The sequence below is a fragment of the Sphaerodactylus townsendi genome, linkage group LG03, assembly GCF_021028975.2.
Source record: "Sphaerodactylus townsendi isolate TG3544 linkage group LG03, MPM_Stown_v2.3, whole genome shotgun sequence".
Classification (NCBI taxonomy): domain Eukaryota; kingdom Metazoa; phylum Chordata; class Lepidosauria; order Squamata; family Sphaerodactylidae; genus Sphaerodactylus; species Sphaerodactylus townsendi.
The window spans coordinates 11,275,643-11,298,205 of record NC_059427.1 but is presented as its reverse complement, the minus strand read 5'-3'; the positions used below and the strand labels follow the sequence as shown (position 1 = coordinate 11,298,205).

The window sequence follows — 22,563 nt, the reverse complement described above, 5'->3', positions numbered from 1 at the left end:
AATAGCTCCTCTCTTGCTAAGGGAAGCCATGGCGGCGGAGGGTGCCCAGAAGGAGCTGTGCGAGGAAGCCTCTTGCTCCGTCTGCCTGGCCTTCTTCAGGGATCCCGTCATGATCCCCGAGTGCGGCCACACTTTCTGCCGGGCCTGCCTGACCCACAGCTGGGGGGCCTTGGAGGGGGCAGAGGCTTCCTGCCCCCAATGCAGAGGACCGGCGAAGGAGGGAACCCTCCGGCCCAATTATCAGCTGGCAAACTTGGTGAAAATAATCCAGAAACTCAGCCCTTTAGAGGGGAGCGTCAAGAAGCGAAAGAGGGGGGTCTGCGAGCTGCACCAGGAGCCCCTGGAGCTTTTCTGCCAAGAGGACGAGGGCCTCCTCTGCCTGGTCTGCAGCAGATCCCGGGAGCACAGAGATCATCGGGTGATCCCTCTGGAGGAGGCCTCCCAAGAAAAGAGGGTGAGCAAGAATTCGGGGGGGGGGACTTTTTTGTATTCTTGTGCGTGGCTGAAAATTTCACTTTGGAGCAAAGCTGATTTGTGACTATTAAGATAATTTAAAATTTACAATATTATATTAGACTCCCCCCCCCCCACACTCACAAATTGGCTCCCAAAGCAGCATCTGGTGATAAATGGATTTTTTAAAAGGTGCATGAGGAAAGGGTTTAACCTCCTTATGGAGGGAAGGGCCTGCTGGTACCTCCCTCCACCCCAAGGGAGGAATTAAATCTGAAAGGTGGCTTCACAAACAATCCATTGAGGTCCATCCATATTCCTGCAGTTCCAGCTTCACCTCCTTACACATTTGGACCCACTTTTGGAGTTTTCTCATAATGACCCACAGGAACTCACATTGCAAGAAAGGGGCGGGGTGGCGTTTGGGGGCTACTCTGGCACATTGCGAAATGCAGCTCAAGGCAGGTATAGGGAGAATGTGCTTTAACTGGAAACAGGAGTTGTGATTCGTTCATTGACTTCCAAAGGAATCTGTGGCTGAATGAAACTTGTTTAAGCCCAGTTTCTTCCACCAACTCTAGCTGAGGAAAGACATTATGTGATCTGTGTTTGGATTTCTCTCCTATAAGAAGTCTCAAGGAGGCTCACAAACTCCTTTCCCTTCCTCTCCCCACAACAGACACCTGGTGAGGTAGGTGGGGCGGAGAGAGTTCTGTGACTAGCCCAAGGTCACCCAGCAGGTTCACCAGATAGTGTCCACTGCTCATGTGGAGGAGTGGAGAAACAACACTGGCTCTCCAGATTAGAGTCCACCTGATGCTAACCACTACACCACGCTGACTCTCAAAAGAAAGACAGCAGGGATGCCTCCAGCCCACTGGTTTCCTCTTCCTCACATGGAGGATGGCCAGGAGGCACAAAAGGAAGAACCAATAATTTGCAGAACCACCAATCCCCAGCCACCATTTCCAAGTAGAACGTAGTATACAAGTGCAGTTTACTCCAAGGAGGAGGGGGGGGAGTCAGAGCAGGACACTTGGATGATGGACTCAGACTGAGGGAGAACCTAATTTAAAGAGGTCTTGACTGGCCCTCCTTGGTGTGGCTGCTTTTTGGACTCTTGGGATGGCTGCAGATCTCTGGAGGTTCCTTCTCAGGCTTCCTTGTTCTCTGCACAGGGACCTAGATGGCTTCTCTCTCCCTCTTAGCCTTTCTTCAAACCCCCCCACTTCCTCTCTGGGACAAGCCCCCCAACACCAGATTGAAATCCACAACTCTCAAGATTATACTCTGTTACACCCAGCTTTTATTTTTTAATGTTTTTGTGTGTTTTCCACCAAACAAGGCACAAATTACGACCAGTCATCACAAGGAGAGAGACCATTTTTTTGGGGGGGGGGGAATGAAAAGCATCCTGTTTCCTTGTTTTGGGCCTCAGGCAGTTGTGGTTGCTAGCAGGGGCGAATCTAGGCAAACTGGAGCCTGGGGACAAAATCTGAGTTTGGTGCCCCCCCACCCCAGGTATGGACGACCACCCTCCCCAACAACGACCAAACAATGATTTTTTGCACCAGCTCACAAAACACCTCCCACCACCAGCAAAACATACATGGCTTTCTCCCCACCAACTCTCTTTCCTAATTGTGTCCTCACACCAACCCTATGAGGTAGGTTGTTAGCCTCAGAAAGAGCTCCAAGCCAGTGCAAGTGGGAATTAACTTTTAAGCTATGTAAATCTCTCTCACCTAGCTTCACCCCATCTAGAAGGCTCTACTCAAACAAACATCAGCATCATCTTCTCACAAATCACCTTCCTACCCCCCAGCAAAACACATACATACATGGCTCCCTCCCCCACCACTTTCCTAATTGTGTCCTCACACCAACCCTGTGGGAGGTGGTGGCTGCTGGGGCCTGGAGAAACAGCTCCAAGCCAGTGCAAGTGGGAATTAACTTTTAAGCATGTAAATCTTCTTCAGCCAAGTCAAATTCCCCATCTGAAGCGCTTTGACCCAAACAAACGCCAGCCAGGCCATCTTCAGTTCTGTTGTTGCTTCTGGGCTCCCTGCTCAGTTGGCTCTTTCCCTGTGCCTGCAGGCGCTCGGGGCCGTCGAAGCTAGGCTTCTGAGTCATGCTGTACACAACTTAATTCTAAGTTGCTAATAAGGCATGCTGGGTCAGAGGGAGGGGAGTATGAGCTTCCCAGTCCCGGTTCTGGGAGCCCAGTGGGACTTCTCCCCCGCCCCCTGGACACTCCAGGCCACCGTACAGAGTGGGCGGGGCTACGACAGGCACTGGGAGCAGTCCCCTGCTTCAGTGCCTGCTTTCTAGGGCTTGCTCAATCCCTCCCTGTGTAGGAGGATGTTTTGGCGCCCCCCACGTGACCTCAATCGATGCGCCCCGGGGACAAGGGGTACCCCATGTCCCTAGGCAGGAACGCCAGTGGTTGCTAGAAAAAGGAGAGTTTGCCAGAAGCACCAGGAACCACTAAAGCTGTTTTGCAAGGATGATGAAGCCCTCGTCTGTCTGGTCTGTGTCGGATCCGGGGAGCACAGAAATCACAAGACCCTTCCTCCTGATGAGGCCTCCCAAAAGTACAAGTGGGAAATCCGCAGGGGAAGAGCCTTGGATCCTTCCCTTCTCCTTGGTCTCTTTGTGAGGAAACTCCCTTCAGGTTCTGCCTCAGGCTCTGGACCTGAATTGGAGAATGGAAACACCTCTTTGTTACCTCCTTGCTGGCTTGGTGACTCCCTGAGGTATTTCTTCCTGCCCCCTGCTGAGGCTAAAGTGGGGTAGTATGATAAAGTGGGGAGATGACTCACTTCCAATCTAGCCGTGTTGACTTCTGGCCAGCCAATTGCATGGCTGAGCTAAAAAAATGCACACCTGTCTGATTCCTAGTAATAGACTTCTCTCTGTGATACACCTCTGAAGATGCCAGCAATAGATGCAGACAAAACGTTAGGAACAAGATCTACCAGACCACGGCCACACAACCCGGAAAACCCACCATAACCAGTTGAATCCAGCTGTGAAAGCCTTCGACAATACAGCAACACCTGGTTGATTCTGGCTGTGGAGCTTTCAACAATATAGTAAACCTGGGATTTTCTGCATGCCAACGACTTTCCATTGCACCAGGGAAGCCTTTCCCACCCCACAGATGTGGTTGCATCCACAATGAGTTTCCCCTGCTTTGGTTGGAAGAGCATACCCAAAGAAAGTTTGGGAAAGTGAGGAACGGAGGGTATGCATTTCTTCCATCATCCTCAGTCCAGTGCCATTTACTCTCCTGCCTGCCGTTTTTTTAAAAATGTCACTTCCTGAGAATATTTATAATGACTACAAATAATTTTGGTTCATGCAAAACACTTTCCGGGGTGGGGGTAGGAGTATGGGAGGAGAATGGCATAGGGTCAGTCTCTGTGCCAGGGCATTCTTTGAGCAGCAGTGGCGTAGTGGTTAAGAGCAGATGCATTCCAATCTGGAGGAACCAGGTTTGATTCCCCGTTCTGCCGTCTGAGCCGTGGAGGCTTATCTGGGGAATTCAGATAAGCCTGTCCACTCCCACACCCACCAGCTGGGTGACCTTGGGCTAGTCACAGCTTCTCAGAGCTCTCTCAGCCCCACCTACCTCACAGGGTGTTTGTTGTGAGGGGGGAAGGGCAAGGAGATTGTAAACCCCTTTGAGTCTCCTACAGGAGAGAAAGGGGGTGGGGGATATAAATCTTCTTTGCATCTGGTATTCATCATTTGGGAAATGTTGTTGAAGATCCCACTGCAGATGTGGGGCAGTTACATGTAGTTTGGCCCTTGCTTCATGCAGGTTTTACAATAAACGTCTAAAAAAGGGAAGCAATCTCAGTTTCAAGTCTCTCCTCCCATAGAATGAATTCTGCAATTGTCTGAAGATTCTGAAGAAGAAGAGAGAAGAAATTGTGACGTGTAAAGTGGACATAGTGAAGGAAAGCCAAGACATGATGGTAAGTTTCATTGTGGTGGGGAAGGGAACAGCTTCTAGAACTAGCATTGGGGGAAGGTGTGCAAATAGGAAAAAAGTGGCAGCCCCTCCCCCCAGTTGGGAAGCAGACCAGCCAACCAAAGGGAGACCTGAGATTGCCATTCTGAGCAGAGCTGTATCCAGAAAGTGGGGCTGGGGATGCTGCAGAATGGCCCAGATGGTTCTCTAGGGCTGCCTAGTGCAGTGGTGGCGAACCTTTGGCACTCCAGATGTTATGGACTACAATTCCCATCAGCCCCTGCCAGCATGACCAATTGGCCATGCTGGAAGGGGCTGATGAGAATTGAAGTCCATAACATCTGGAGTGCCAAAGGTTCGCCACCATGGGCCTAGTGGGTGGGCTGCCCTGGTTATTTATCCAGAACAAGACCACCCCTCCCACTGTTTTTCTTCTGAGGTGATTTTGTTTGGGTCAGACTCAGTTGATTTTTCATGGTTCTCTGCGCTGTGGGGTAAATTCTGGGCAGCAGCACCAACCCTGCAAGTCCCTGAAAAGCGATGAGGGTTCCCCACGCCCAAAGAAATGGTGGGTAGGAATGCTGAGAGATCCTCCTGCTCTAAGGCCCTGGACTGGGCCAAGGGACGTTCAGCCACTGCTGATTCTAAGGGGGAAAGTCCTTGGGATGCTCAGTAGTGTATGAATCTTTTCCCTTGCAGTTTTTTCTTGCCCCAAATGTAGCCAGGGAGATAAGTTGAGGGGATGGGGCATAAGAACATAAGAAAGAGCCTGCTGGATCAGACCAGAGTCCATCTAGTCCTGCACTCTGCTACTCGCAGTGGCCCACCAGGTGCCTTTGGGAGCTCACATGTGATCCTCATTATCCTTTTTTGCCTCCCTTACAGCTAACTTGCTTCTCTAATAAGGCAGGATTTGCCTCTGCAAAAGCTATGCTGACTCTTCCTCAGCAGGTCTTGCTTTTCTACATGTTTTATTATTTTATCTTTAATGATAGATTCTACACATTTACCAGGAACAGATGTCAAACTGATTGGCCTTAATTTCCTGGGTCCCCCCTAGATCCTTTCTTAAAGATTGGTGTGACATTGGCCATCTTCCAGTCTTCAAGAATGGAGGCTGATTTCAGGGATAAGTTGCACATTAAAGTGAGAAGATCAGCAATTTTATGCTTGAGCTCCTTAAGAACTCTTGGGTGAATGCAATCTGGGCCAGGGGATTTGGTAGCATTTAGTTTATCTGTGGCTGCCAGAACTTCTTCCTAGTCTACCACTATTTTTTTCTAGATTCGCCTCCCAAGAAGCATGGTTCAGGTGCAGAAATTTTCCTCACCTCCTCTTGGGTGAAGACAGATGCAAAGAATTCATTCAGCTTCTCTGCAATCTCCCTGTCAACCTTTAGCACACCTTTTGTTCAGTTCTGGTCGCCACATCTCAAAAAGGTTATCAAAGAGATAGAAAAAGTGCAGAGAAGGGCAACGAGGATGATTGAGGGATTGGAGCACCTTCCTTATGAGGAGAGGCTGCAGCATTTGGGACTCTTTAGTTTAGAGAGGAGATGTCTGAGGGGAGATATAATTGAACTCTATAAAATTATGCATGGGGTAGAAAATGTTGACAGAGAGAAATTTTTGCAATTCTCACCACCCTACACAATTTGGTATCATCCGCAAACTTGGCTACCACGTTACCCACCCCTACTTCTCGGTCATTTATGAACAGGTTAAAGAGCACTGGTACCAAAACGGATCCTTGAGGGACAACTTGGCCACCATGCTTCTCACCCCTACTTCCAGGTTATTTATGAATAGGTTAAAGAGCACTGGTCCCAAAATGGATCCTTAGGGGACACCACTTCCTACATCTCTCCATTGTGAGAACTTCCCATTTAAACCCACCCTTTGCTTCCTGTTTCTCAACCAGTTTTTAATCCATAGGAGGACTTCCCCTCTTATTCCTTGATTGCTGAGTTTTCTCAATAGTCTCTGGTGAGGAACTTTGTCAAAAGCCTTTTGGAAATCCAAGTAGACAATGTCCAGTGGTTCCCCTTATCCACATGCCTTGGGTGAATGCAATCTGGGCCAGGGAATTTGGTAGCTTTTAGTTTATCAATGGCTGCCAGAACTTCTTCCTTGTCTAACACTATCTTCACTAGTTCCTTGGATTCGCCTCCTAGGAAGCTTGGTTCAGGTGCAGGAATTTTCCTCACCTCCTCTTGGGTGAAGACAGATGCAAAGAATTCATTCAGCTTCTCTGCAATCTCCCTGTCATCCTTTAGCACACCTTTTGTTCCTTCGTCATCTAAGAGGCCTACCGCTTCTGTGTCCCCACATCTCAAAAAGGATATATCAAAGAGATAGAAAAAGTGCAAAGAAGGGCAACAAGGATGATTGAGGGACTGGAGCACCTTCCTTATGAGGAGAGGCTGCAGTGTTTGGAACTCTTTAGTTTGGAGAGGAGACGTCTGAGGGGGGATATGAGTGAAGTCTATAAAATTATGCATGGATAGAAAATGTTAACAGAGGAATTTTTCTCTCTTTCTCATAATACTCTTAGCAGCTCCCCTCACAATACGCACAAAGCAGTGGCGTACCTAGGCAAATTGGAGCCCTGGGCAAAAGCTGATTTTGATTCCCCCCATGGGCGGCCACCTTCCCCCACCGTGACCAAAGAATGATTTTTCCCACCAGGTCATTTCAAAGTCACCATCACATTATAGAACATGCCCCAACTCACAAATCTGAACACAGCAATGGGCCATGCCACACAGCAGAAATAATTTTTTTGAAAACATTTTCAAAATGCTTTCAAAATGCTTTATTACTGCTATGAAAACATTTTATGGTGTTGTATCCAGTCCCCCCAATTGGGAGAAACAGCATCACTTTCAATGTTGATTCATGTTGTACACCGCCCAGAGCCCCTTGGGGATAGGGCAGTATAAAAATCTAAACCATAAACAAACAAACAAACAAATATATAAATAAATAAATAAATGTTATTTAAACTGGGGACCCCAGATTCTCCCTTTAAGGTGGATTTAAAAGGAGAATCTGGGCTCCCTAATTTAAACAAGTGATGCTGGAATCCACCCCCAAACAGCATCATTTTCAATGGTGTTTAAACTAGGGAGCCCAGATTCTGTTTTTAAATCCACCTTAAAGGGAGAATCTGGAGTCCCCAGTTTAAACAACATTGAAAGTGATGATATTTCGGGGTGGAGTCTCCCCACCCTGAAATAGCATCACTTTCAATGTTTAAACTGGGTACCTCAGATTCTTCCTTTAAATCCATGCCGAAGGGGGTGGATTTAACAACAACAACAACAACCTTTATTAGGCATTGAGAGAATAAAAAACAAGCACTGGCAGGAAAGGGGTGGATTTAAATGGAAAATCTGGGGAAATTTAGGGGGTGCCTGCTGTCAGGGGTGTGATTATTAAGATATCAACACCAAAATGTCAGAGTATCTTTGTGAGACCCTTCTGATGATACCACGCAGGTTTGGTGAAGTTTGGTTCAGGGGGTCCAAAGTTATGGACCCTCAAAGATGTAGCCCCCATCTCCTATTAGCTCCCATTGGAAACAATGCGGGATGGGGCACTCCTTTTGGGAGTCCATAACTTTGGACTCCCTAAACCAAACCTCACCAAACCTGGGTGATATCATCAGGAGAGTCTCCCGAAAGATCCCAGAAATTTCGGTGCTGCTAGCCTAAAAACTGCACCCCTGCAGGCCAAAAACGGAAAAAACACTGAAAATACAAAAAAAACCCAACCCGACCCTGCATTTTTGTTGCCCATCACAAGGTGGCGCCCTGGGCAACTGCCCACTTTGCCCAATGGGAGGAACGTCTCTGCCACAAAGGGGGCATACACTGAAAATGCTGGGGGGAAGAATTAGCACTAATAAAAGGAAATATTTCTTCACGCAGTGCGTGATTGGTGTTTGGAATATGCTGCCATGGGAGGTGGTGATGGCCACTAACCTGGATAGCTTTAAAAGGAGATTGATGGAGAACTCAATCTATGGCTACCAATCTTGATCCTCCTTGATCTGAGATTGCAAATTCCTTAGCAGACCAAGTGCTCTGGAGCAGCAGCAGCAGAAGGCCATTGCTTTCACATCCTGCATATTCCTAATATTAGATTATACTTTACACCTGGCATTGATATTCACAATGCTTCTGTAGGAGAATCAGCTCCCCCTACACTGTTTATTTTATGTGACACTATGCTCTCTTTGACGTAGAGGGCAACACCACCCCCGATACGTCCTGTACTATCCTTCCTGTAGTGCCTGTAACCTGGGATAACAGCATCCCATTGGTTCTCCTCATTCCACCATGTCTATCAATGTCCTCCTTCAAAACCTGTACTCCAGCTCACCCAAATTGGGTCAAAGTCTTCTACTATTAGCATAGAGACATACCCTGTCTCTGTCCCTCAATTGGGATTTATGTGCTTTGCCCTCTAGCCCTTTGTAGACACTGTCACTTATCACATCCACATTGCTATGTTCCACGCTGTGGCTGATTTAGAAAAACCTCCCTCTCTGTCTGCATCCCCATAGATACTGTATTCCGAACCGAAGTCACCTCAGCTCCTGTCGGCTTCCCCCCCAGGGATCAGAGCTAGTAGCAAGCCCCACCTCTCAGAAGCCTGGACCAAGCACACGGCCAGAACAAAGAAAACAAGAAAAAAGCCCTGTTAAAAACACACTGTTAAAAATTAAAAGATTTGGCTTTGAGAAAAGCCCTCCAAAAGGAAAAACCAGAGCTCACCTAGTGCTGTCTGTCCCACTACTCCTCTCCTCTGCTCTGCTCCTCTGCGCTCCTCTCCCCTGCTACTCCTTTCTGCTGCTTCCAGAGAGTGAGCAACAGAGCTAATAGCAAGTCCCACCTCCTCCTCTTCTCCTCTTCCCCTCTTAGCTCTTTTCTCCCCAGTGGCATTTCTACTCAAACATTGTGCCTTGTCTGTTGGGAATTTGTTTTCAGCACATGGGAAAACAAATGGACTCAAGAAACCCCTTCTGCTCTCTGGTTCTTCTGCTGCCGATGGAGTCCTCTGTGGCTGAAAGAATCTCTCCAAGGGTGATTCTGCACGTTCCAAATAAAACGGAAAAAACACCTTTTAAAAAGTGTGTTGGGGGAGCTCCCACAGAACTCGCCTCCCAAATGCTTCTAACTTATTTTATTGGCCAGAACCCAGGTCAAATGAAAATTGTTAAAATAGCAACTTTTCCCCCCTTTAGCTTGGATTTCAAACGCTTCCTGCTTGCCTATGCGAAGTGCGGCAAGCAGGAATAATTCAATCTGCACCCCCTTCAGTCCACCATTATGGTGGGTTCTTTAGGCAGCTGCCGGCAGAGTGAATACTCTAATAGGTGGATGCGATGCTGTGCAGGAAGGTGGTGGTGGGGATTCTCGGCTGCTCAGTTCACACGGGAACAGCTGCCTCCTGCCTCCGCGATTCCAGCGATCTTGGCTGGTCTCTGCCCCCACCATGCAAATGGCAGCACAGGCAGCTAAAACAGGGTCCTTGAAACCGTGTTGCCTGTGCGTAATCAGCCCAAGAGTTTTAGTGAGCTCCATGTGTACTATGGCAAAGTCCATAGAAATTGTTCTCTGTCCCTGACAAATGTTGATGTGATCTTAATGAAAAGCCAACATGCACTTCTAATAGAATCTCCTAAGTCTGATCTGTCACTGCAAACGCCATCTGTGTTCGTTATGTTGATCCAATTTCCTTCTCTTTCCATATCAGAAGCAAACCACAGAACAGAAACAAGAGACAGTTGCCAAGTTCAGGGAACTGCACACTTTTCTGGAGGGACAAGAGAATCGTCTGCTGGCCCAGATGGAAGAGGTGGAGGAGGTGATGGCAAGAAAAAGGAACCAGCACCTGACTGAGCTCTCTGAGGTGCTCTCCTCTCTGGACAGCCTCACGCAGGAGATGGAGGAGAAGTGTCAGCAGCCGGCCAGTGAACTCCTGCAGGTAAGAGGGGGGCAAAAACCACTCTGGCTCCCCTTTGGGGAAAAGCTGCCTCCAGACCCTCCCTCTTCATCCTTCACTTGGCACAAAAGCAAATGAGCCCTATTTGTATTGCTGGCAGGTCCCCCCCCCCCCCAACTTTCCCATCTGCCGTATTTAATTTCCACCCAGACGCAGAGTGGAAAAAATAGAGCAGTGGTTCTCAACCTTCCTAATGCCGTGACCCTTTAATACAGTTCCTTATGTTGTGGTGACCCCCAACCCTAACATTTATCCATTTTACAGATGGAGAACACTGATGCAGAGAGTCTTAGGCGACCCCTGTGAAAGGGTTATTCGACCCCCAAAGGGGTCCCGACCCCCAGGTTCAGAACCACTGAAATAGAGGGACCATTTGAAACTCCCTGATAGACTGAGGCCACTAAGCTTCCATCTCAGAAGAAGAAGAAGTCTGTTTGTGTGTCAAGTCAAGGAACCTTTATTGTAGTGTGACCATCCATCCCGTTTTCGGCGGGACGTTCACGCTTTTTAACAATTAGTCCCTCCTCCCGAGGGGTTTTAGAAAAGTCCCGATTTTTGGAGGCTGCAGCAACCATTTGTTGATACATTTTCTTCAGTTCGGGGTTGGTAAAGATTAACTTCAACTCCTTTGATGACTCTCCCTTAGTTCGGCAAACTGCCGGTTAATGATTAACTTCACCTTCAACTGACCCAGCATGTCTGTTAATGATTAATCCCCCTCCCCCTCCATGGGAGTTAGTGTTGAGAGGCTGTTTTAAAAAGTATCCAAGGAAGTAGCCGCCGGAAGAGCGCCCACCTCGCAACCAGCGAGGCGGGCAGGAGGGATGCGCCCGCCCTGCTGCTTGCAGGGTGGACGAAGCATGGGTCCGGGCGGCCTCGGCCTGGCCGGCCGCCGGAAGCACCCCAAACCAGCCGCAGGCGGGTGTGGGTTGCACGCTGCACGGCCAGGCCGGGCCGCTGGTAGATGTTTCTGGCTGCTTGCAGGGCGGGCGGCGATGGGTCCAGCAGCTCGGCCACCTGGCTCGGGCCGCCGGGAGCCGCCGCTCGCAAATCCAGCGCAGCGGCAGGGTAGGGAGGCTGGGCTGCACGGGCCAGGCCGCCGCTGGTGGATAATGCCCGCCCTGCTGCTTGCAGGGCTGGCGGTAAGATGGGTCCGGGCGGCTCGGCCTGGCCGCCGCCGGAAAAGCACCCCGCCTCGGCACTCCAGCGCAGGCGAAGCGGTGAGGCTGTCGCTGCAGGGCCAGGCCGGCCGGTGGGTGGATGCGCCTGCCCCTGCCACTTGCAGGGCGGACGCAGATGGGTCCGGGCGGCTCGGCCTGGCCGGGCCGGCGGGGCACCGCCCGCAACCAGCGCAGGCGGGCAGGAGGCCGGGCCACAAGGTACGCCGGTGGCCGGGCCGCTGGATGCTCGCCTTGGGCACTGCAGGGCGGACGGGCGATGGGTCCCGGCCTGGCCGGGCCAAACCGCCTTCCGCCCGCACTCCAGCCAGGCGGGCAGAGGCTGGCTACCGCTGCACGCCAGGCCGTCACGCTGGGCTCGCCCCTGCTGGCTTGCAGGGCGGACGCAAGATGGGTCCGGCTCGGCTCAGTCATGGCTCAGCGGGGCTCCAGCCTCCCTCCCTGGCCCTTTCTGCCAGGTGACTGAGTTTTGTTAAACGCTCTGGCTCTGGTGGTATTGGGATGAGGCACAGTTTGCCCATGCCTGGTTTCCCGGGCTTGGCAAAACCCCTTTCTGCCTGCTGCTGAGATGGGAGGGTAGAGTTTGGCCAGTGCCTGGTCACGGACAAAACTTTCTGCCCCAGTGGCATGGGGATGGAGAGGGCACAGCTCTGCTCCATGCCCAAAGCTCTTGCCAAAACTTTCTGCCCTGGTGTGGTATAGATGAGAGTACAGTTTGGTTTCATGTCTGTTTCTTGCTGGCAAAACTTTTCTCTGCCCAGCCATGGGATGGGAGGGTGAGTTTGGCTGCGTCATTTCTGCTGGCACCCCAGTGCCATGGGGCGGAGGCAGAGTTTGGCTAGTGCCTGGGTTCTATTACAAAACTTTCATCCTGGTGCCTGGGGAGGGAGATTTGCTATAATCTGTAGAAAACAGTGAGGATCTGTAATTTGGGAACCCATTTGTACCTGTAGTGGCAAATTCAAAGCATAGGATCCATATTTGTGGGGGTCTGTGCATATGAACATAATGTGTGATGTGAAGGTGAATTTGGGTTACCCAGCAAAATCCTGAGAGTCCAAATGTTAGACCTGACTTTGAATCCCACCATGAAAGCAAGGGAGGCTTGCATGCAGGATTATTAAGACTAGACATGTGTCTAGGGTATGAGCTTCGTGATGTTCTGCGGGGATTCCTTTGGGGTGACCAAGTGGAAGAATCATGAGGGATCCATGTTTTCAAGTAGGTTTTGGTAACCACTCAATGCACCATGAAGCGTGAATCAGGATTGTTGTGTTTATGGCTTACGTGGGCAATGACTGTTTGGATAACCGCGATTTTGACATCGAAGGTAAAATCATGAGGGATCCAAGGTTTTCAAGAATTTTGTGCCACTGCAGCACCATAGAGCGCTGGGATGCTGATTGTTTTGGTGCTTCCTGTGGTACAAGCATACCTGCATTCATGGTGATTTCATTTCTCATTCCATGTAAAACTATATGGAATTCATGATGATCTGTTTAAAATCATCTGCATCTGGTTTCTTTTACCCAGATTTCTGTGAGTTTGGGTACGTTCTATAAATGTGATGGCCATACTTTGAGTTGACCTGGTGCAAAAAAACTTTTTTTGTCATGGTGGAGGAGGGCGGTTGCCGGGGGCGGGACACTTATATTTTGCCCCAGGCTCACTCCCTCCTTTCCCCAAGACAGCTTTCCAGTGCAGTAGCCTCATGGCCATGTGTGCACTGCCTTCTGGGCACTCCCCTGTTTCCTGCCCTGTGCCTCTCTTTCACAACCCCACACCCGGTCAATGGCGTCCCACTTTACCAATGTTAAAATCTAGTCACCTTACTTTATTGGCATAATAATAACACAGTGTTGTGTACATAGGGTTCATTCAGCTGAATAAGGAAAGAAAAACTGGCATAAGAAATATGGAATGAATTTTTATACATTAAAAAGAGGAGAAAAAAGGAAGTTATTGTTCAAATTTTGCTCCTGGAGCTCTGGCTTATGTACAAGTCTAGAAATTTGGCAACTGCATCATTTACATCACTGCTAGGATTGTCTAAGAAAAAGATAATCTTTTGTAAATTATGCGCGGGCTCATTATAGGGATCTATTGCACTAATTCCTAGTTTTAGTTTCAAAGAAATAAAGTGCAGGCTGTACCTTTCCAGTGGTAACTCTGCAAAAATAAGGACTAAAAAGTTACAAAAAGTGAAAGCTGAGGACTGGCATGATGTGACAATGCTCCTTGAATCTAGCTATTATTTTGCCCTCCATTGGCAAGAATGAAAATAACAGAGACAGGATTGAAGCAAGAAAGGTTGCAAGGAATGCCTCAGCTTACACAAGTGGCCACAAGAGCGACCTACCCTCCTCTCCTTTTGCATGAGGAGAAATCCCTGTGAGAAAGTAACCACTGTTGAGTCCCAGTGGCGTACCACCCATTGGGCAAATTGGGCAGTTGCCCAAGGCACAGAAATTTTTCATCACATGGGGTGCCTGATTTCTAAGCCCCACCCACTCTGTACGGTGGCCACCAAGCCACCAGAGGCAGAGCAGGAGGACAGAAGTTGCGCCTCCGATGAACTTGGGCTGCTGGGGCCATCCGTGAAGGGTGAGTTCTGTGACCAGGCTGCTCCGCCCATGTGGGGGGCATCAAACTCAGGTTTTGCCCAGGGTGCCAGTTTGCCTAGGTACACCACTGTTTAGTCCTCAGAGCAGATCACCCGGCTCTACTCTGAAATGACCCCGCTTTGTTGATATTAAGCTCATGGAGATTTCCACCCACTTAATGGAGACAGACTCCTGTTTTTGAATGGTTTCTGCTGGCTGAATGTCAGAAAAGGGCCAGAGTGCAGAATCCTGCAGGGTCTGATGAATTTCCTGGTGCGGCCTTTGAGCAAGCACTGAGGTCTCTCTTCTTTCTGTCTCTGCCATCTTTCTTTAGGGTGCCAGAAGCATCTTGCAGAGGTGAGTGGATCTTTCTCATTGACTTTCATAACACTGGGAGGGGTGTGGGTAGCCTGTGAAGAACGTGGTCCTTCAGGATTGTGTGTGTTGTGTGTGTGCTAAGTGCCGTCAAGTTGCTTCCATCTCATGGCCAACTGATGAATCAGTTTCCTGCAAGACGTCCAATCATTAAGAGGCTTGCTCAGGTCTTGCCAGCTGAGGGCCGAGGCTTCCTTTGTAGAGTCCATCCATCTCATGTTGGGTCTTCCTTTTTTCCTCCCCCCTTCTGCTTATCCTGGGTTTATTGTCTTTTCCGGTGAATCTTTTCTTCTCATAATGTGGCCAAAGTACTATTGCAGCTGATGAGCAAACCAGGTGTAACTAAGATTGTGGGTCTCCATTTGTCTGTCAGTAGCAATCGGCTTATGTGCAGAGTCTCGACAACAGGAAATTGTGAAGTGAAACAGTATGGGATGTGTGTGTCTAGTTTGACATCTAGCTGTGCATCTCTGGAAGAGGGGTCCCCGGCCTCTTTGAGGCAGCTGGCACCTTTGATATTCTGTCATGTTGTAGTTGGCACAGGCACAAAATGGCTGACACAAGGTGGATCCTGTATGAGGCGGAGTCAGCCAACAAAAGGGCTGCTGCAGCTTACCTTCCCTCAGGCAATGAAGATCCTAGTCCCGTGGTGGTAGCTGCTTCCAAAACCACATTAAAAAATACTCCAGGAAATGCAGTGTTGGAGTCTCCTCAGTGAAATGACAGTCTGGAAACTTTATTTGGCCTGAATAATGCCTTGGTTGGTATTGGGGCTGGCTACAGGGGCACTTTAGAGGGAAACACGGTCATGATTTCTGAACCCAATCCAATATGCTCCTGGTGTTAAGGAGGGTAGTGTGAGACTCTGCCTGAGGAAGGTGGAGTTGGTGGGTGTGGCTTGTTTCCACCCATTTTCCTACCACCACGTGACCCTTAAATGTGCTTCCTCTGCTCAGAATTATTTGTGTGGCTTTTTCTACACTGATAATTTGCCCCACATTCAGCACTGTGGGGAAGCGGGAATGGCAGTAATCAATGGTGTTTCTGATTACTGTGCACTCTGTGGGCAGCAGTGCACAGTGCACAGTGGCAGAGCAGCAGTGGCGCAGTGGCTAAGAGCAGTGGCCAAGAGCAGGTGCACTCTGATCTGGAGGAACCGGGTTTGATTCCCTGCTCTGCCGCCTGAGCTGTGGAGGCTTATCTGGGGAATTCAGATTAGCCTGTACACTCCCACACATGCCAGCAGGGTGACCTTGGGCTAGTCACAGCTTCTCGGAGCTCTCTCAGCCCCACCCACCTCACAGGGTGTTTGTTGTGAGGGGGGAAGCGCAAGGAGATTGTAAACTCCTTTGAGTCTCCTGCAGGAGAGAAAGGGGGGATAGAAATCCAAACTCCTCCTCCTCCTCTTCTCCTCCTCCTCCTCCTCCTCCTCCTCCTCCTCCTCCTCCTTCTTCTCCTCCTTCTCCTCCCCCACAGGGATATGTGCGGTCACATGTCCCTGGGCGCAGGCCATTTAGTCACATGGAGGGCACAAAATCGCCCCCCAAACAGCCAAACCTCTCTGCACCTGAGGAACGGCTGCTCCCCGGTGCTGTTGCGGGGCCGGCTGACCTGGTTTCCAAGGGTTGGAGGCAGTCTGCTCCCCAGACTCCAAAACCAGGCACTTACTGCCATCGTGGGGGAGGCCGCCCACCGGCAAAGCTGAAGGGAAACCCTGACGCCCGGCTGGAGGGAGGCCGCAAGGGCTCCAAGCCCCAAGGAAGGGGGCTGACAGCGAAGCAGACCTAGAAGTGCGCTGGACGCGTGCAACCAGTAAAAGCCCCAGCAAGTCGGAGGTAAGAGGAGGATGAGAGAGAGAGAGAGGAGGGTGGAGGAAGGTCGGAGGGATGAGGAGGACAAGGGGCAAAAAGAGAGCAAGGGGAAAGGCAGCCAAGCAAGCTGGCCTGGAGAGGGGGGGTGGCACGTGTAGCCGAGCAGCCCTGCTGAGCCCCCCACCCCTGACCCAAGGGAGCCGGAGGGGGCAGCTCCAGAGCCGTCCACGGGGGTGGTGGAAAACTCAGGGTTTGCCCCAGGCTCCATTTTCCCAGGCCGAACTGGATTTTTGCTTGTTTGGGTTTGATCTGGTTCCTCACAGCCACAACAGCAACTGTGATGAGTGGCTGTTAAAAGAGAAAGCAGAGCCCATTTGGCCATGAAATTCCACTGGAGGGAAGGAAGGGCTCCTCTCCCTCATCCATTTTTCATGCCCAAATATCCCCCATGAGGGGAGTTACTTCCATATTTTTGCTGCTTCACACGCACTGAATACTCCATGTGGAGCAGCAACAGTGAAGAAATACCCACCCACCCCCTCAGCAAAGGATAACAGGAGCCCTTTCTCCTGTTATCTCTGTGGTGGTGTTCTGAGTCTGAACCGTTCCGTTTTATTTTTCAGTAACTGCCGAGTGGCTTTAGTGTCTCAGGAGCTACAGAGAAGTGGACGTTGCTCTCTGAATAGCCTCGTAGCCTGCCAGTGTGGTGTAGTGGTTAAGAGCAGCGGGTTCTAATCTAGAGAAAAGGGTTCAGTTCTCTGCTTCTCCACATGAAGCCTGCTGGGTAACCTGGGGCCAATCACCGTTCTCTCAGACCCTTGACGTGATTTTCTCCAGGTTTGAAAAAATGGAGCAATTCAAGAATCCCTTGCCTTTACTATCTGCGCTGAAGTGGCAGCTCTGGGACCTCTCAAATCTAAATTGCTTTTGGGAGCGCTTCATGAAGCAAGTAAAAGGTAATGAGGAAATGCTGCAGGGATTTCAGACTGGACATGAGATTGGGCCAGGTGTGTCTTAGTGTGTTTCAGGTGGCTTATTTCAGGATCTTAACTTTTTGAGCCCATGGCCACCTTTGGAATTCTAACACGGCATGGTGGGCACAGCCACAAAAGGGGTGCCACAAAATAGTTACCACTGGAGGTTGAGCTAACCACAAAATTGCTGCTGTGGCATACCTTCAGCCACACAGTGAAGGTCCGATGCCACTTTGTAAAATACTTGGTGGGTGGGCATCAAGTTGGGACCCCTGACTTTCATTATTAGCAGATCCGGGAATGTGAGAATTCTACGTACCAATTCACAAGGCTATTTTAGTTCACCGTGGAAAGTTTTGTGGTCAGAATTCTCCCACAGATTTAATTTCATGACATGGTTTTCCGGATTTTCTTCTGTGTTGTTGCTCTGTAGTCGATTGTGTGTGTACACTGTCCAACTGGGAGGTAGTGGCAGAAGGACCACCCAAAATGAAAGGGAGGGGGAGGAAACTGCCCTTCAAGGCATACGCACATAATGGAGACACCCACCCAATCCCTTTGAGGAACTTCTACCCCATTCTCATTGCAGTGTGTTTGTGACCACATTGGACCTATGCAAACTGTCCCCTTTGACTGAGTGGGTATCTTTGCTTGACTGTGTCCACGCTGAGTTCACAGAGTGGTCTCTGTCTTAAGCAGAGTTATATCCTTCCCTCCCCAAGAAAAAAAAACAGACAATATGGTTAGTTGATGTTTTCACCACAAGATTTGTGATAGGCACAAGGGTGTGCTGTTCACTTTCGGTCCCTTTGCTTCCACAGATGCTAGGAATTCTGAACTTCACCCACAGAAAGGTATGTCTTTCTTAATATACCAATCAATTGTTTCTTGAATAAAAACCTTCACCTTGTAACGTGTGCTCATCTAGTTGGTGTTTTCTCCAGAGAGAACATGGATGCTCTGGTTTTGTTCCTCCTCATCTTTCCATTCCTGCCACAGGCAGTCCCTTCTTGTTCTGAGGAGGTCTGTTAGGGTGAAAGAGGAGGTTAATTCTGAGGGGATGAACTGCCTCCTTCCACCTCCCTGCCACCATTTTGGGAGAACGGTTGGTGGGCCTCATCCCTTGAGGGCCTTTCAGAATCCTCCCCATAAATAGCACAGACCAGGTTGGGAATCCTATTTCTCTAAGTGGATTTTCCTACTTGCTTTCTAGGTTTCCCTCCTGTGTTGGATATAGGGGTTTAAGGGAAAAATTGTTTATGGAGTAGAAGCAGTGGTGGGATTCAGCAGGTGCACACCACTTCGGCAGAACCGGTTGTTAAAATGGTGCTTGTAAACAACCAGTTGTTAAATTATGTGAATCCCACCACTGAATAGGAGTATATAAAAGAAGACATCTGGCATCCCGTAGTGCTGTTTTCCAGTTGCTCAAACATAATTTGTGTTTGATAATTTGCAGTGGCAGGAGACATAATGAAAGACTGGAAAGTTTCCATTTGCCACAATCATGCATGCAGATCGAATGCTGGCTTAGCTCTGTTTTGCTCCCTGTATGTGGACCTGGTTGTCTAAAGTGCCTTCATAAATCTCTAGATCTTTCTGTTTTGACAATATGCAGGGGAAGGTATCCATATAGTGATATACTACTACCGATTTTTGCTAATTGCCAAGCCCTGGTGGCCCAGTGGAGCGGGGTGGGCACTTCTGGGGGACTGAAAGAGGGGAATTGTGGGGAATCCTCCCATGCAGACATCCCATTTGTACTGCACTTTATCAGTAGGTACACCACAAACAAGGAAACCACAGAAGCCCACCCCTGTGAGGAAACCACTACCGAAGCCGCTGGGTCTCTCCAGAAGACACAGAGATTGTCAAGGGAATTGAAATCCTGTTCTGTCTTCCTTCCCCCAAGTTACCTTTACTGTGAAGCACAGAAATTATTAACAGTGTTTTTGATTCAAGGTTTTCTGGGAGATACCTTGAATGAGAGGATTTCTGAGAACAAATAATTGAAGGTTGGAATGAGCAGTCATGTCATTCTTGTGGTACAGGAATATCCCCAAAACAAGACAAAATTCATGTAATATCTTCATTATTATTTAAATTGGCACACAATATTGTGTAAGCTTTCAAGCATACCTGGCTGGATGTTACAATTGTTACAAATACAGAAGGGTGAAAGGCAAGTTCTTCAGACTGTGGTGGGATGGTCTGATCTCACAGGTGTCCTCTGAAGGGTGCAGGAAGGCCTTTACTTTCACTTCGTTGCTGACATAATATTAGTTTGCAGCACGTTCTTTGAGAAGTTGTGTTCAATCCAGTCTTTGCTCTTTCAATGAAATCCAGAATTGTCCCCAGTGCCACTTGAGAAACGCATCTCCCTGGCAGGCTGAAAGCCACGGGAACCCCCTTCCATTCTCTGTGTTTTATTCAGTGTCAGTAAGAGGCAAATTCAGTTTTGAGATGTATCTCAGATCAGGAGCAAGAGCCAGAAACCATTCAACCCATTCTTTGCCTCTGCTCCTTTTCATGAGATTTGGGTGTTTGTATAAATGCTCTTTCAAGTGTGATTTCTTTCCAAAAATATCCATGGTTCTCTTGTCTCTGAAGGTTAACTAATTGGGATAGGAGATGGTAGGAAATGGGTTGCCTTCCTGAGGGGTTTTTTATTGTTCCTTTTATCTGCCTTCACTTGAAGCGCACCCAAAGGTTTATCTGCCTTTAAATAGGTAAGGAGAAGGCAGGAAAGGGTCAAAAGGGGGGGGGACGGGCGGCGGCAGCCATGATGGGCAGGAGAAAGAAGCAGAAGAGGCCAGAGGGAGAAATCTCCCAGCTGAAAATCTTTCTCTTCTTTTCTCCTCATTTCCCCCCAACAGCAAATGTGACTCTGGATCCAAACACGGCCCATCCCAGCCTCATCCTGTCTGCAGATCAGAAAAGTGTGACACAAGGAGAAGAAGCTCAAGATCTGCCCAACAATCCTGAGAGATTTGACCATTGTTGTGCTGTGTTGGGCCTGGAGGAATTCACAGGAGGCCGCCATTTCTGGGATGTCCATGTGGGAAGTGAGGAAGGATGGGCTGTGGGGGTGGCCAGAAAGTCTGTGAAGAGGAAGGGAGTGGTTATCTTTAGTCCTAAGGAAGGGATCTGGTCTGTGGAGAAGTGGCGAGGGGGAGAATACACAGTTTCCATGAAAGGCAATGATTTTCCCCCTTCCCTGTTTGAGGATCCGAAGAGGATCCGAGTCTGTCTGAACTATGATGGGGGTCGAGTGTCTTTTTTCGATGCTGACCGAGGAGCCCTCATCTATGAGTTCTCTGGAGCCTCCTTCTCTGGAGAGATCCTCCTGCCCTTCTTTTATGTTTATAAAAAGGGCCACCTCAAACTCTTTTCATGAGATCTTCTCTTCACACCAGGGGCATCAATCAGAAAATATTGTTTCTCAGAAGCTCCCCTCCTTTAGTCCTGTCAAGGCCTCTCCAGGCTCCCAGCCACCAAAACTGACTGGAATAAAATTGGGATATGTCCCCCCCGCATTCCCTAATATTCCCCTTTTTTCCTTTGTATCTTATCTGAAAATAAGAGTAACATATTTCATTTTATAAGGAATAAGAGGCTAGTTGTCAAGGAGAGCTCTCAATAGACACCCCCTCAGCCTCCATTCCTCTCAGGCACAAGAGGAACAACTGAAAAGATCCCTCAGAGGAAAATGAGGCCTTGCAAGTTTAATATTTTGGACTTTCTCTTTTCTTTGGTTTATGGGGCACCACCTGTTAGGATTTATGGTTTATGGGGCACCACCTGTTAGAATTTGCTCTTTTCAGCATCATCTTCCTCAAGGGCTCAGAAGATCCTTTCCTTGTCAAGGTTGCTACATTCATCACAGTTGTGTTTCAGACACCAGTAGCTGAAAATATGTTCTGCTTATAATAAAGTTGTGTTACCTTGAAAACTGGGCTTTCTTGATTTTTTTGGGGGGGGCGTATATTGTCACCTCCGGACAGTCAGAAGTACGCTGATTTTTATTGTCTTGAACCATCCCCAATTCTCCAGTTGGACAGAAAAATCAAGAGGGGGATTTGAATGACCAGGATCCTGCTGGGTTATGGTTGCATTAAAAGCTTCTCTTCAAGTTTTTGAGTCTCTCCTCAGAGAATTATAAGGTTTTTTTCATCCACATGGCTGTCTTACTCTTTTTTTAATTTCCAAAAAACTGGGTGCTCATATTGAGTCCTCACCACAGCCCTGCAAGGCAAGTTAGCCAAAGAGCTCTTGAGTTTCATCCCCAGGGTTGCCAATTGTGGATTGAAAAAGTCTGTTATTGTGCTGTGTTGGGCTGCGAGGGATTCACAGGAGGCCGCCATTTCTGGGATGTCCACGTGGGAAGTGAGGGAGGATGGAATGTGGGGGTGGCCAGAAAGTCTGTGAGGAGGAAGAGGCTGTTTCCCTTCAGTCCTAAGGAAGGGATCGTCTGGTCTGTGGATAAGTGGGGAAAGGGAGATTACTGCTCTGACAAAGAAGGTTCTGATATTCGCCTTTCCCTGAGTGGGGAGCCTGAGAGGAGCCGAGTCTGTCTGAACTATGATGGGGGCTGAGTGGCCTTTTTTGACGCTGACCAAGGAGCCCTCATGTATGAGCACTCTGGAGTCTCCTTCTCTGGAGAGACCCTCCTGTCCCACTTTGAGGTTGATGAAAAAGGCCATCTCAAACTCTCTTCTTAAGACCTTCTCTTCAGACCAGGAGCATCAAAAAGAAACGTTTCTCAGAAGCTCCTCTCTCTAGTCCTGTCAAGGCCTCTCCAGGCTCCCAGCCACCAAAACTGACTAGAGTGGAATACAGACATTCCCCCAATTCTCCAGTATTTCCCTTTTTTCTTTGTATCTAATCTAAAAATAATAGCAACACATTTCATTTTATGAAGAATAACAGGCTGGTTGTCAATGAGAGCTCTGAATAGACTCCCCCTCAGCCTCTGCCAGCTCCCATTCCTCTCAGGCACAAGAGGAACAAGTAAAAAGATCCCACAGAGGAAAATGAGGTCTTGCAAGTTTAAGTTAATATTCTGGACTTCCTCTTTTCTTTGGTTTATGGGGCACCACCTGTGAGGATTTCCTGTGTTCCGCATCACCTTTCTGAAGGGCTCTGAAGACCCTTTCCCTGTCAAGTTTGCTTCAATCAA

At 48.9% G+C, this 22,563-nt stretch overlaps 1 protein-coding gene across 1 annotated transcript; it reads left to right on the top strand.

Moving 5' to 3' along the window:
- Positions 1 to 24: 24 nt before the first annotated feature.
- LOC125428759 (E3 ubiquitin-protein ligase TRIM7-like) lies at positions 25 to 21,336 on the top strand. The gene is made up of 7 exons (XM_048489377.1): positions 25 to 454; positions 4,341 to 4,436; positions 10,195 to 10,425; positions 14,559 to 14,581; positions 17,248 to 17,366; positions 18,206 to 18,238; positions 20,261 to 21,336. The coding sequence occupies exons 1-7, from the start codon at positions 29 to 31 to the stop codon at positions 20,779 to 20,781; spliced, it is 1,449 nt and encodes a 482-aa protein (XP_048345334.1). The 5' UTR covers positions 25 to 28; the 3' UTR covers positions 20,782 to 21,336.
- Positions 21,337 to 22,563: the final 1,227 nt, after the last annotated feature.

What these genes read in the sequence shown, in the direction of transcription:
- LOC125428759 (XM_048489377.1), top strand. Translation starts at nt 29, where the DNA reads ATGGCGGCGGAGGGTGCCCAGAAGGAGCTGTGCGAGGAAGCCTCTTGC. An exon ending in AGGAAAGCCAAGACATGATG is followed by an intron (nt 4,437 to 10,194) that starts GTAAGTTTCATT and finishes TTTCCATATCAG; the next exon opens with AAGCAAACCACAGAACAGAA. An exon ending in GCCAGAAGCATCTTGCAGAG is followed by an intron (nt 14,582 to 17,247) that starts GTGAGTGGATCT and finishes GATTTTCTCCAG; the next exon opens with GTTTGAAAAAATGGAGCAAT.